Source organism: Rana temporaria, chromosome 1 (genome assembly GCF_905171775.1).
Source record: "Rana temporaria chromosome 1, aRanTem1.1, whole genome shotgun sequence".
Taxonomy (NCBI): Eukaryota; Metazoa; Chordata; class Amphibia; order Anura; family Ranidae; genus Rana; species Rana temporaria.
This window is the reverse complement of record NC_053489.1, coordinates 3,390,094-3,404,500: the sequence shown is the minus strand read 5'-3', so window position 1 is coordinate 3,404,500 and position 14,407 is coordinate 3,390,094. Positions and strand designations below refer to the sequence as shown.

Sequence of the window (14,407 nt, the reverse complement as noted above, 5' to 3'; positions counted from 1 at the left end):
ACAGGCAATAACTGTGTCCCTGATTAACAGGTTAGATCTTAGGGAGTGGCGCAGGGAGCATAAGCTAGAGTGAAGGATAGCCTGGAGATTGAATGGGGGCACAAGGGCGCCCTCCAGCATATGGTTGGAATAACAATAATTTTTGGTCAGCCAATCAATACCCTGCCTTAATATGCATGAGAGATTATAGAATCTAATATTGGGCAGAACTGCTCCTCCTTCACTCCTTGGGAGACATCATTTTTGAAGCGTGATTCAAGGCCATCTGCCGTGCCAAAGAAATACAAGCAGGGCCATATGAATTCTTTGGACATCTTTATGTTTAAGCAGTAAGGGTCTGAAAGTGTACATTATTATTGCAAACAAGGCCATTTTGAAGAGATGACATCTCCCAAATAGTGAAAGGGGATGGGCCACCCATGCTTCCAACTCCTTGACAATCTTGACTATCACCAGGGGATAATTCAGAGTATACAAGGAGGAAGGTTCCCTACCAATACGTATGCCTAGGTAGGTGATATGTTGCTTTGACACTATAAATGGAGATGAGTCGATCCAGCCTTAGTCGTGGATTAAGCTCTAAGATTTCACTTTTGTCAAAAATAATATGTAGTCCCAAGCAGGTCCGAAGGTTGCAAACAATTCCTAAAGGAGGGAAATTTCAGAGGAAGGAGTAGTAGAGAAAAAGAGAATGTTGTCAGCAAATAGAGCTGAGTGAAAAACTTGATTGCCTATCCTGACTCCGCTAATCGCAGATGGAGAATTCAGAATTGTGTAAAGTGGATTTATGGCGATGTTGAAAAGCAGGGGAGGAAAGAGGATAATCTTGGCGTGTACTTTTGGTGAGTGGAATGTCAGGGGACATAAAATCAGGGCTAACGAGGTGAGCAGTCGGAGAGGTGTTCATTTTTTGAAAAAAGTGTAGAATGGGTCCTGACATGCCAAACGCCCTCGTGACCATGAACAGTCCAAGAGAAGCTAATGCTGTTGAATACCTTCTCAGGATCCAGAAAAATAATAGACTTTAATGGGAAATATTAGGTCTGCTTTATAAGGTGAGCACACTGAACAAATTGTTTTTAGAAAAATATACATTTATTAATGATAACATTAAAATTCAGTTCATATACATAGACAATAAATTGCTGTTTGATGTATGAAACAAGATACTTCATGGTGCGATCAGCCAACATGTTTCACACAAGTGCTTTGTCAGGGCCTTGCACACATCTTTAGTTTCATCTGATTTGTACAGAACACAAAAATATGTCATTAGTACAGTGTCAAACAGGGAACTTTAAACAATAAAGAAAAATACATACATAAAAGTTTTGTCATAGTAGTTATTATATAGTGACAGTAGAGACTGCCCCGTGCTCACCTGGTCTATGAAGTTAAATAACCTACACACTGCTTAGCACAGGCACCGGCACCAGTAAGGCACAACCCGCGGCTGTCCCGGTGGAAGCCAGATCCAGGACGGGAGGTACCGGTATATGAGGATGTTGGATCGTTTCAGCAAATCAAGAGATGTATCGTAAATGTCTATAAATTTAATAAAATAGATACTAATGTAGTGCTTATAATACGCTATAATAGCTGCATTTTGGTATAGAGTAGAATGCCTAGTTAGAATTACATACTTTGTAATAACAATATTAGTACTCATAAATTGTTATAGAAAACAAACTTTATAGACTAGATTGTAAGGCAAACATAGTTAAGGATAGTTACGCCGCTAGTAAGAGGGTGTACTATTTAGGCCAAGGAAAATTATTTATGTAATTATTTATGTCATCAAGGGATATGAGGGAGTTTAAGGTCTCCAACTGTTCAGGAGATAAAGCAGACAGGTGTATTCCTGCAAGTAATTTATGTGCTGCTTCCATATCAATGGGGACTTCCGAGTAGAGGGATGTATAGTAGTTAGTAAGAAGGGTGCTAATCTCAGAGGGCGCAATAACAATACCACCCTTAGGACATCGTAGGGCTCCAATATGGGTAGGTGGGTGGCAGCCAGAGAATAGTTTTGCCAGAAGTGTAATCTCCTGTTGCATGGAATAATGGTCAAAAGTGTTTTTAGCTGCTTGCCAGTTAGGCGTATTGGCTGTAGTACGGTTTAAAGTTAAGGTACAGTGGGCCAATCGTAGAGACTCAATGGCCTGCAGATATTGGAGGCAAGTTTGTTTTTTGAGCTGGTATGTGTAAGAGATAATGCGTCCTCTGAGAAAAGCTTTCACCGCTTCCCAAAACAAATTATGGTTGGTCAGATGGGCCCCATTGGTTTAGGCAAATTCAGCCCAAGCACAGCGAAGAACAAGTCATCATTGCTAGCCAGATAAGAGGGAAAACGCCAAGTGCCTGTGCCACAAGAGCATGTGATACCAGAAACTGGACACTAACGGGGGAGTGATTAGAGATGACCACGTTCTCGATAGTCGGCGAGGACACCATAAGGAAAGTGCTTTATGAGCAAAAAAGGTAGTCAGTATGAAAGAAAGAGTTGTGCTATAGTAGAAAGAAATGTTTGGACGTCAGCTGTATGCCCCTGTCTTTGCTGTGATGTGTGGTGTTTGAAAACTTTTATCAATAAAAGGCAACCAAGAAGGTTTTTCCAGAGTGCGGCTGTCCAAACATTTCTTTCTACTATTGCTTCGTGCATTGCCGGCACCTGGGTTTCTCTGAGAGGATACGGATTCATCCACATACCCTATTGGAGCGGTGACTATCTTCTCTCTAGAAAGAGTTGTGCGGATGGGAAAAAAAGGTGTATTCTAGATCAGTGGGATGAGAAGTATGCCAGATATCCGTGAGGTGGAGCGAGGAGATCGAATGAGCTATCATAGTGGGTGTGTTGGCTGAGGGGATTCATTTGCAAAGCCCTGGGGTGCGATCCTCAGATAGGTGCATGACTGAATTAAAGTCCCCACCAATAATATGGAGGTTTCAGTAACATGCAGGACCCAAGAGGCAAAGTATTGAAAAAAGGAATGTCCCAGGGAGTTGGGGGCATAGACATTAGAAATACCAATGTCACAAGAGGCAATAGTTAGATGAAAGGTAAGTCTGCGACCGACCAAGTCTGTTTCAATGGTCCTGATTATGTGGTGGAGGTTCTTATGAAGAAGAATAGCAACCCCAGATTTGTGTCCCACACCTGGGGAGCCAAAGACCTTGCCTACCCACAGTTTACAAAAGCAAGAGAGATCATCGGCTGTCAGGTGAGTCTCCTGTAAGAGAGCCACAACTGCCTGCAAGTGCTTGAGGTGTTTCAAAATTTGCATACGCTTACTAGGGGAGCGTAACCCCTTGACATTCCATGATATTACCTTTAGGTGAACCCCAACATCCAAAGGAGCCATGGCTGTTGTGACAGATGGACATGAGGAAGCCCAAACAGAGATGGTATCACCACAGACATTGTCCCATTGGATCCAACATCACTAGAGCTTTGGTAGAATCCTAGAGATAAAACAAGAAAAGATAGCACAATAAAACACAAATTGTGAACAACAAAAAAAGGAGGGTAAGCCTTCAGAAAAAAAAACAGGGACTTCACTCTTTTACCTATGGTGCACACTCCCAAGATACCCCGTCAAAGAGTGCATCCTCTGTATTCGTAGACATGAAACATCTCCGGAAGAGGGGGGTCTATAGAAGGTGGGATGATTAGGGAGAATGGGCAGAGGTAGGGGAGGGAAGGGTTGGTGATGGAAGGAGAAAGGAAAGCCAACAAGCAAGTAGGGATAACAATCTTGTGCATTAAGTAAATCAGAGTAGGCTGTGGGCGGCAGCTAATAAGGTCCGCTAGATGAGGCAAAGTAACAGCAGGTGGTGAGGACTTAACATAGAGAGAGGGTCTCCCCTGGAAATGATGTTCCAGATGATCGGTTCTTCAGATGTATGAGATAGCACAGTCTAGGCAGCTATAAAGAGACAATAGGCACAAACCGTATTGATTATCAGGAATGTGTGATCAGCAGTGTAGGGAGGTTTCTCAGGACTTGCTGGTTTATGGTTGACAGAGCAGATCTTCCAGGGGAGGAAGAATTGATGGCTGAAGGGTGTGTGATGTTAAGGTAGTGCTCAGCTTTAGATGCAAAAGTGAATGCGACCCGCTCTCGTGGCAGGTTGTATATGCAGAATAGCTGGGCATGCCAGTGTAAATTTTATGTGGCTGTTGTAGAGGAATAGACCACGGAGAAGGCCTTGTGCTGGGGCATGACTTTGATGGAGTAATCTGCAAAGAGGAGCAGTGGCTGATCATTAATGGTCAGAGCGCGGGCTTGGTGGAATTTTTGAAGTAGTGCATGCTTGTCCATGTAACTAAGATATCTCACATTTACAGACCGGGGGTTGGATCATGATTCAGATTGATGACCAATACGATGACCCCGTTCCACAAGGCAGGGGGTGCATAGCCCTAACTGTTATTGGTCGAGCAGATGGTGGTGAGCGTGGAAGAAGAGTAGAATTCTGGAAGTCCTATTATGCGCAGGTTGTTGCACCTGGAACAATTTTCCAAGTCGTCCACTTTATCCTGGAGCACCTTTTGCACTGTGGATAGCCTGGCAAGAGCCACAGACACAGCGGCAGTATCATCTTCTATAGAGGAGATACACTCCTCTGTTTGATTTTCTGGACCTGAAGCTCATTATGAAGGTGCTCTAGTCCTTTAAGAACAGCTTGATCCATGTCCTCAGCTATAATGTGGGTCAGGAGAGTCATCACTGCCTGTGCAATGCTTGCTGAAGAGTCAGGGTCCATTTGTTGGAGCTTAAAAGGTGATAGATGCAGCACAGAAGATTCTGCAGCAGAGGCCTTCAGGACGAGGAACGGGCGCCATGTTGGCTGCACCATGTGCTGTGTCCCGTATGTCCATGTAGGGAGCAGGGGCCACTCAAGGCCACGGATCACTCTAAGAGGTGTTCCCCAGGCCAGGGAGGAGGGCGGTAGAGGAGGGGGCCCATGTCTCCTAGGTCCTCTCCATGCAGTGTACACTACCATCTTAAGTGAAGGTTTTAATTTTATGTCCCAACACCCATCTGTCACGGCTTTGTGATTGAGTGATGTTAATATGGTAGCCAATCCTAGTCTGGATAGAATGGGCTTAGAGCCACAAGCACCACAGCTATATCATAAGACCGGATTTAGTTGACTATTGGTGGACTTTGCCCTTATAGATACATGGATACATCTCTATCCCAGTCGAAAGGCTTACTCCTGTTTTTCTACCCCTCATTCCACTTTGTCTCAAATTGACTTTATTCTGTTCTTCCAGCAGCTAATCTCAAGACTACAGAAGGCTGGATTCTGCTCCTGTTTGTTATCAGATCATGCCCCATATTGGGTCACCATAACGCCTTTTACTAGTTCCTCTACACCAAACTGGAGGCTGAATCCATTCTGGTTATCTATATTACCGGATACAGATAAATTGAATACAGAATGGAAGTTTTTCTTTAACTTTAATTCCGGCACAGCAATCCCGCTGGTGGTATGGAAAGCATTTAAAAAATATGCCCGTCTACTACTAACAGAGCACATCTCTAGATATAAGCAGTCTTCTAAATCTTCCTATGTTCAGGCAGTAGCTCAGGTAACCTCTTTGGAGGTGCTATATGAAACTTTACCCTCTGCAGATGATCTTACTAGACTCAAAATTCGAGTTGTATATCAGATGTGTTATGAGTGGTCTAGACATAACATTTTTTTCAATAAGCAAAGAATTTTTAAACATGGACCTCACCCAGGTAAATCTATAGCTCATCTGGCTCATATAGATTCCAGACCCCCAGTGGTTATTGCGCTAAGATCACCTCCACATGGTTTCATTACAGACCCAGAAATGATTACAAGAGAGTTTGTCATTTTTTTGGGGACATTTGTACATTTAAAGTCGATTACACTGCCCAAACTCGACATGACTTTTTGGATGCTCTTACCTTCTCTAAATTGACAAAGGCACAGGAAGTTATATTGGAGGCTCCTATTTCAGTAGATGATACATAGCTTGCTATGGCTCACTTTGCCATGACCAAGGCTCCGGGATTAGATGGCTTGCCTATTGAGTTCTATACCCTCTAGTACCTAAATCATTGCCACTTTATCACAATATATATGAGGCTTCTACCCTTTCTGATTCCATACGTGAAGCTCTTATAGTGCTAATACCCAAGCCCAGAAAGGACCCCCTTCATCCTGAGTCATATAGGCCTATCTCCCTATTGCAAACTGATATCAAAATACTAGCCAAGGTCCTAGCCCTTTGTCTGAACAAGGTGATTTTGTCTTTAATTCATCCAGATCAGACAGGTTTTATGCAGGCCAAGAACACAGCCTTTAACACCAGACGTCCATTTATGAATCTTTAGGCCTCTCACAATTAAATTGACTCCATGGTGGTAGTCACACTTGATGCTGCCAAAGCTTTCGATTCAGTAGAATGGCTTTACTTACTGTATGCCAGTTGAACCCCAGACTATGTCATTTAGGTCCCACCCTGGAATTCAAGGTCTGTGTTCTGGTTCCTTAGTGGAAAAAGTGGGGCTCAATGCTGATTATATTATTTTATATATTTTTTACTCAGGTCCCTGCTTATCATCGGCACTTCATATCATTGAACAATTTTCTAGGTTCTCAGGTCTTAAAATCAACTGGGGTAAATCCCAAATCCTCCCGACTGATGTTTTCCCTCCATCAAAGGCAAATGTACAGTAGGTGAATTGGATACTAAGCGCCCAGAGGAGATTCAGTTTGCATGTGTTGCGCTATATAAGTTTCTCACTCACTCACTCATCAATGGATCAGACAACCCTGTCCTCAGTGAGTCAATTCCTTTAAATATTTGGGTATCCGGGTCTCTAGGACCATATCAGACTTCATTTATCGAATGTGGAGCCCCTAATACTATTGCTTACATGTAAAACTCAGATATGGGCAAAATTGCCATTGGGAGTTATGGGTCGGATAAGCCTTGAAAAAAAATATCTTACTGCCTAAAATCTTATATGTCCTCTGGCACTCTCCAGTGTATATTCCACTAAAATACTTAAAAATTATGGCTATTTTGTTACAGTCCTTTATCTGGGGTGCCAGTAGACATACGCTGTCATGGAAGGTCCTCAAAAACCCAATGTCTCTCGGTGGATTGGCAATCCCTGACTTTGGTTTATATTACCCAGAGGCACAACTCTCCCACTTTTGCCATTTTGATAAATATGATAACCATAGATACCTCTCTCTGGTCTGTCAAGTCCCTGAGTCACATCTCTTGCATCTGTTCTGTGATTTGCTGAGGGGTCTGGGTTGCTCCCTTGTTTCTTCAAGCCACTCTAGCCTCCTTTTCCAGCACAAATGGATCTGGCACCTGGCCGTGTCTAAAATGAACTCCTCTATGTTACATAACAATACTCCATTGTGGTATATTAAACACCTGGGTGAAATTTCACAGATTCCCTACCCAAAGGTCTGGATCACAAAGGGTATATATATGCTTTCACATGTCTTTCATGATGGTAGACTCAAAGCCTTTGACCAACTAAAATCAGTCACTTTTCCGAACCACGTGTTGTTTAGGTACCTCCAGCTGCATCATACATTGCATGTGCAGTTTGGAGGTAATTACCCAATTCTGTCTACTCTAGATGCCTTGGCCATGATAAGCAGTGATGAGCCCCGTAAGTTGATATCAGAATTCTAATATATGCTAATCACCCCATCTGCATCCCAATGTGCTCACTCCCTCAAACCTAGATGGGAAGCTGAGGCAGGTTAACTGGATAATGAAGATTGGAGTGATTTGTTGGAGGATGGTAAATGAGTGTCTCCTAAAGGACTTACTTAAATATACATTAGTCCTAGATCATATCTTACCCCAGAACTTATGGTTAAGTTTTGTCCCTCCCCAAGCCCCAAATGTCTAATCTCCACTGGTACCTTTGGTCATTTACTCTGGCATTGTCCTCATATTCAAGGATTTTGGGCGCAAGTTGTCCAATAACTTCATGGTCAGATGGGCTCACCAGTGACAACTAATCCTAGACAATGCTTGTTGGGTCTATTCCCGGACTCCGATATGGATAAACACACTCCTGGATTAATGTAATATATAACAATTTACCTTACAAAAAGGTTATTTATACCAATAGGGGCTGTCCGGGCAAATAAAACAAAATCTTAATGCCGTGTGCACACGATCGCAATTTCCGATGAAAAAAGTCAGATGGACTATTTTCATCGGAATTTCTGTTTGTGTGTGGGCCCCATTGGACTTTTTCCAATGAATAAAAAAAACAATAGGAAATTCCTATCGTCTGTGTGCAACTCCAACGGAGAAAAAACACATGCATGCTCAGAATCAAGTCAGAATCAAGTCGATGCACACTCGGAAGCATTGAACTTCATTTTTCTCGTCTCGTCGTATTGTTTTATGTCACCGCATTTTAGATAGTGGGAATTTGGTCTGACAATGTGTATGCAAGACAGCTTGAGCCCTGGTTCACACTGGGCTGCGGGAGTGAAGCCGTGCAAGTTCAGCTGAACTCGCACGATTTCACTCCCGCTGGCAGTCCCGATTTCGGCCGCGATTTAAGAGACATCTGTGCAGGTTTCTGCACAGATGTCTATGTAAATCAAGGGCCGAAATCACAGAAAGTAGTACAGGAACTACTTTTTGAAATCGGTGCAGCGCGGCAGATTAGGACAGTGTCATTGCTGACAATTGGTGGCAAATGCCGCCGATTTGAGATGTGATTTCACATGTGAAATCGCATCTCAAATCGAAGGAAATCGTACCCAGTGTGAACCTGGGCTGAACGGAATTCCGACGAAAAATTCCATCAGATTTTAAGCCATCAGAAATTCCGATCGTGTGTACGGGGCATTAGACAGATGGCTACAGTCTCCATTGACTTGTACTTTGTAGTGGTAACTTAGACTCCTACTCCCTCCATTGTATAAATTAACACTTAGGCCGCATACACACGATTGGTTAAACAGATCGTGTGTGGGCGCCATTGGTTATTTATCCATCGGTTAAAAAAATCCAATTTGTTTTAAATTTAACTGATGGATTCCTAACCGATAGAAAAAAATGATTGTTAGTAGGCACAACCATCGGTTAAAAATCCATGCATGCTCAGAATCAAGTCGACGCATGCTTGGAAGCATTGAAATTTATTTTTTTCAGCACGTCGTTGTGTTTTACGTCACCGCATTCTGAGACGATCGTTTTTTTAACCGATGGTGTGTAGGCGCGACTGGCTATCAGTCAGCTTCATCGGTTAACCGATGAAAACGGTCCATCAGACCGTTGTCATCGGATGGACTGATCGTGTGTACAGGGCTTTAGGTTGTCCCCAATATATCACTGAGGCTAATTGTGATATTGCTTCTTTAATAATTTATACTGCTGATTGTGACTCTGCCTCTCGCCCGAGAGGCCCCCCTCTGTGTCAATGTTATTATTTTCTGTTATTTTTATTTTTGTGTCGCATTGTGAATTGGTGCTGCTGCATAAATCAATGTCCTCAATTTGTTCTTTGCTATTGGGTTTTATGTTAATGTCTAGTATGCTACTTATACCTATATGTTGTATTTTGTGTGGAACTCAATAAAGCTTAGTTTGTTAAAAAAAATCACGTGGTAGTGATTTAAAATACTGTGGTCCACATTCAGATCATTCCCTTTTTTGTCATATAGAATTTTTATTCACAGTTAAAAGGTTTTCATTTCCTGAGTATTTTTAAAAAAAGTTCCTTTAGTAACCAAAATTTCCATGGAATGGTCGGGTTGTGGGAAATGATGTCCCACATGTGCTCAGTAATCCTCTTCTTTATGTTCTTTTATTGTGTCTATAAAGATTCATTCTTTTATTGTAACAACTGTCCTGTCTCACCAATGTATGACCCATGCTTGCACTGAATGAAGTACATCCCATTACTGGAGGCCAAGCTGTATGATCCTGTAATACTGAAGGCTCCTTTTGTTTGTGTGACGATGTTTAATACATTTATGTGGCTGCATAGTTTGCAACATTTGCAGCACTTGTTGGTTTTGTTCCCTTACTTGATTCCCGGTCCTCAGAATGAAGCTTCTCGCTGATTAATTGATGTCTGAGGTTGGGTGGTTGCTCAGCACTGGGGGTTGTTGGAATATTCCTTTCAGGGTTCTGTCCTCTGTTATGATGGGTTCCATCTATTTCATTATCTCTCTCATCCCTTCTAGTGCCGGATTGTATGTGATTACTAGAGGTACACGGCTATTTGTTTTCTTCTCTTTGTATTGTAGGAGATTTTCTCTTTGGGTTTCTAAGGCAGCGTTTATACTGTACTGATAGTTTTGTTGGTGTAACTTTTCTAATGAAATGATTCTGCTAGTACTCCTAGATGTCTATTTCTGTCTTCTGGATCAGAACATATTCTGTGCTATCCAGACTAATGAAGGGCCACCTTTCTTTAATGGTCCATGTGTTTCCACCAAGGTTTGCATTGTACATCATTGTATACATCAGAAGCTTGGATTACTTATACTATTATATTTGTAGTTTTTCTCTTGAATAGATCATATCCTTCTATATTATGTCAGGTCCCAAGAGGTCAATGCTCCGAGGAATGTCTTCCGGGGTTCAGAAAATCTATAAGAGAAGGATATCACCCATGTTGTTTTAATTGTGCTCCGTGTTCAGAAGGAGAAATATCAAACCAATCTGGTAAGATTTATGTTAATTTAAGTAAATTTAAGTATAAATTCTGATATTAAATTAGAAAATAAAAACGTTTAACCACTAGCCGACCAGCCGGGGTCATTATACGGCAGCAGGTTGGCTCTCCTATTCTAATCTTTGTAGCTGTACATTGGCTTGTGCAGGAGCGTGCCCGCGGGTCGGGTGGACTTGGTGTCTGAAAGCGACCTGCAATTGCCTAGTACAAAGGCAGATTGGGGATCCGCCTTTGTAAACAGGGCGGATCCCCATTCTGATAGGAGACATGACAGAGATCTACTGTTCCCAGTGATCGGGAACAGTGATCTCTGTCATGTCCATGGCAGTCCATCCCCTACAATTAGAACACAAGAAAAAAATGAAAAATACAGTTAACCCCTTGAGTAACCCCTTGAGTAACCCCTACTGTTAACCCCTTCCCTGCCAGTGTCATTTTTACATTGATCAGTGCATTTTTATAGCACTGATCAATGAAATACTGTCACTGGTCTTCAAAAAGTATAATTTGAGGACAGATTTGTCCATTGCAATGTCGCAGTCATGCTAAAAATTGCAGATCATCGCCATTACCAGTAAAAACATTAAAACAATTACAGTCTCTAAATCTACCCCATAGTTTGTAGACACAATACGTTTTGCAGAAACCAATCAATATACCCTATTGCAATTGTTTTTATCAAAACTATGTAGAAGAATATAAATTGGCCTAAACTTATGAATACATTTTTTTATATATATATATATTTGAATATGTATTATAGCAAAAAGTAAAAAAAAAATATTTTGTTCAAAATTGTCATTCTTTGTTTATAGCGCAAAAAATAAAAACCGCAGAGGTGATCAAATACCACCAAAAGAAAGCTCTATTTGTGGAAAAAAAGGACGTATGATTAATACAGAGTAATAGTCTGGAAACTGATTACACTGAAGCGGCTAAAACTGTCAAAAAGTTGCATTCTCGGTATACCGTGCCTAATGTTATTTTCACTTCTTTTTACTCTACAGACAGTGAACTCTGCAAGAAGTGTCCTGAAAATGAATGGCCTAACAAAGCTAAAACTATTTGTAGTGACAAGGTCAATGAGTATTTATCATACGAGGAGGACATTCTAGTTTTATTTTTTTCTATTACTTCAGTCATATTTGCTACAACATCTCTCCTTATACTTGGACTATTTGTTTGGTTTCGGAGCACTCCCATAGTCAGAGCCAATAACCGGAACCTCAGCTTCATTCTGCTCCTCTCCCTCATACTGAGCTTCCTTTCTGTATTCCTGTTCCTTGGCCGTCCTGTGGATATTACCTGTATGCTGCAACAAGTCACTTTTGGAGTTCCCTTCACCATCTCAGCATCTTCTATCCTCACCAAAACCATCATGGTCTTCATTGCTTTTAAAGCCACCAGACCCGGAAGCTCTTGTAGAAAATGGGTGGGAGTCAAACTTCCCAATACAGTCATGTTATTCTGCTCATCCATTCAGGTTATGAATTGCATTCTCTGGTTGTCCATCTCTCCACCATTTCAGGAGTATGACATGGACTCCTATCCTGGGAAGATCATCATTCAGTGTAATGAAGGGTCAGTTATCGGCTTCTACTCTATGTTGGGTTATATGGGGTTTCTGGCAGCTGTGAGTTTTCTTCTGGCTTTCATGGTGAGGACATTACCGGACAGTTTTAATGAGGCCAAGTACATCACCTTCAGCATGCTGGTGTTCTGCAGTGTCTGGATTGCCATGATCCCGGCCTATCTGAGCACCAGAGGGAAATACATGGTGGCTGTGGAGATATTCGCCATACTGACCTCCAGTGCTGGAATATTATTGTGTATGTTTTCTCCAAAACTCTACATTTTACTTTTCAAACCTGAACTGAACACAAGAGGGACAATGCTGGGGAAGAGAATGATGGAAATGTAACACATTGATTCAATGTATAATGCTGTAGATCAGATTAAACAAATTCAGTCATATTGTTTCCATCATCATCATTATGAATGACATCATCATCAGAATTATGATTTTTGGGGACATTGACTGCCTTCTGTCTGCCTATTGTACATAAGTGGATGGAAGGTGGATGTCACAGGATTGGATGATATTTTAGAGCTTCATTTTTTTCTTGCTCTTACACGCCCCCCAGCATGCACAAGCAAAGTACTGTCACTGCATTGTCCATTGGACAGTGCTGATCACAAATAATATCCTGTGACCAATCAAAGCATCACACAATGTAACCAACACCTGAAGATAGCAGCTTGCCCCCACTTTGCCCTCACACACTGATTGGAGAGTGATAGAATAGAAAGATTCCAGATCACCAGCCAGTACAAGTGGAATCCAGTACCAGCAGTACCAGAAACAGCTTCAGTCTTCCTTCTATTATCATTCATCCCTCTACAGCACAGATATCAAACACAAGGCCCACGGGCTGAATATGGCTCGCTAGGCCCTGACATGTGACCCTCCAACCCAGTTTTATAGCCGGAATGTGGAACTCCATTCTAGTTCTCACCCTCCGCTCCTCACTGTCACTTGTAAACACACATCAGCCCATATAGGTGTGAGGGTCAGGTGACTACACATATTTGGCCATTAACCACTTCAGCTCTTGAAGGTTCACCCCCCTTCCTAAACAGCCCATTTTTTGCAATACCGCACTGTGTTTCGTTAGCTGACAATTGTGAGGTCGTGCGACGCTTTACCCAAATAAAAAATGTTTTCCTATTTTTCCCCCACATATAGAACTTTATTTTGGTGATATTTGAGCACCTCTGCAGTTTTTATTTTTTGCGCTAAAAAAACAATAATTCTGAAAAGTATATATTTTTACATTCTTCTATAAACACATCCAATAAAAAAATTGATTATACAATCAAATGTCTTCATCAATTTAGGCCAACATGTATTCTATTTTTGGTAATTAATCCCAATAACCATATATTGATTGGTTTGCACAAACTTTATAGCATCTACAAACTATGGGATGGATTTATGGAATCTTTTTTTCACTAGTAATGGTGGCAATCAGCGATTATTATCGGGACTGCGACATTGCGGCAGAAAAAATCTGACATTAATTGACACTTTTTGGAGACCAGTGACACCAATACAGTGATCAGTGATAAAACAATGCACTGTCACTGTACTAATGACACTGGCAGGAAAGGAGTTAACATCAGGGGTGAGCAAAGGGTTAAATGTGTTCTCTGGGAGTGTTTTTTTTTACTGTGTGGGGGATGGTTTAACTGTACAAAGACAGAGATCTGTGTCTATCACAAAATCTATGTCTTCCTTACTAACAGAACGGCAGTCTGCCTTGTTTACATAGGCAGACTGTCGTTCTGCCTCTCTCAGAATTTTTGCTATACCCGCTGATTGGCTCCCACTGTGTCCAATCACAGGGGAGCAGGTCTATGGCGGCGCACACGCACCCAAGACCTAAAGACAAAATTAATATACAGTTAAGTGGTTTTGCGTTTAAGGGCCGCCCTGCCGCAGTATATGTATGTGGTATGGGTCCTTAGGCAGTTACACATATCTGATGAATGTAATTTCCTGATGAATTTGCATTTCTGAATATTATTTCTGTGAACATTTCTACTTATATCTCATTGTGCTGCTGGATTCCTTCCTTGTCTCTTTCACAAAGTTAGATTCATACTTTTTCAGTGTTGATCAGTAT

At 41.6% G+C, this 14,407-nt stretch overlaps 1 protein-coding gene across 1 annotated transcript; it reads left to right on the top strand.

Annotated features, from left to right (window-relative positions):
* Positions 1 to 3,053: 3,053 nt before the first annotated feature.
* LOC120925110 (vomeronasal type-2 receptor 26-like) lies at positions 3,054 to 12,695 on the top strand. Its single transcript, XM_040335983.1, has 5 exons — positions 3,054 to 3,221; positions 5,282 to 5,599; positions 5,643 to 5,753; positions 10,588 to 10,711; positions 11,729 to 12,695. The coding sequence occupies exons 1-5, from the start codon at positions 3,054 to 3,056 to the stop codon at positions 12,640 to 12,642; spliced, it is 1,635 nt and encodes a 544-aa protein (XP_040191917.1). The 3' UTR covers positions 12,643 to 12,695.
* The last annotated feature ends 1,712 nt before the right edge of the window (positions 12,696 to 14,407 follow it).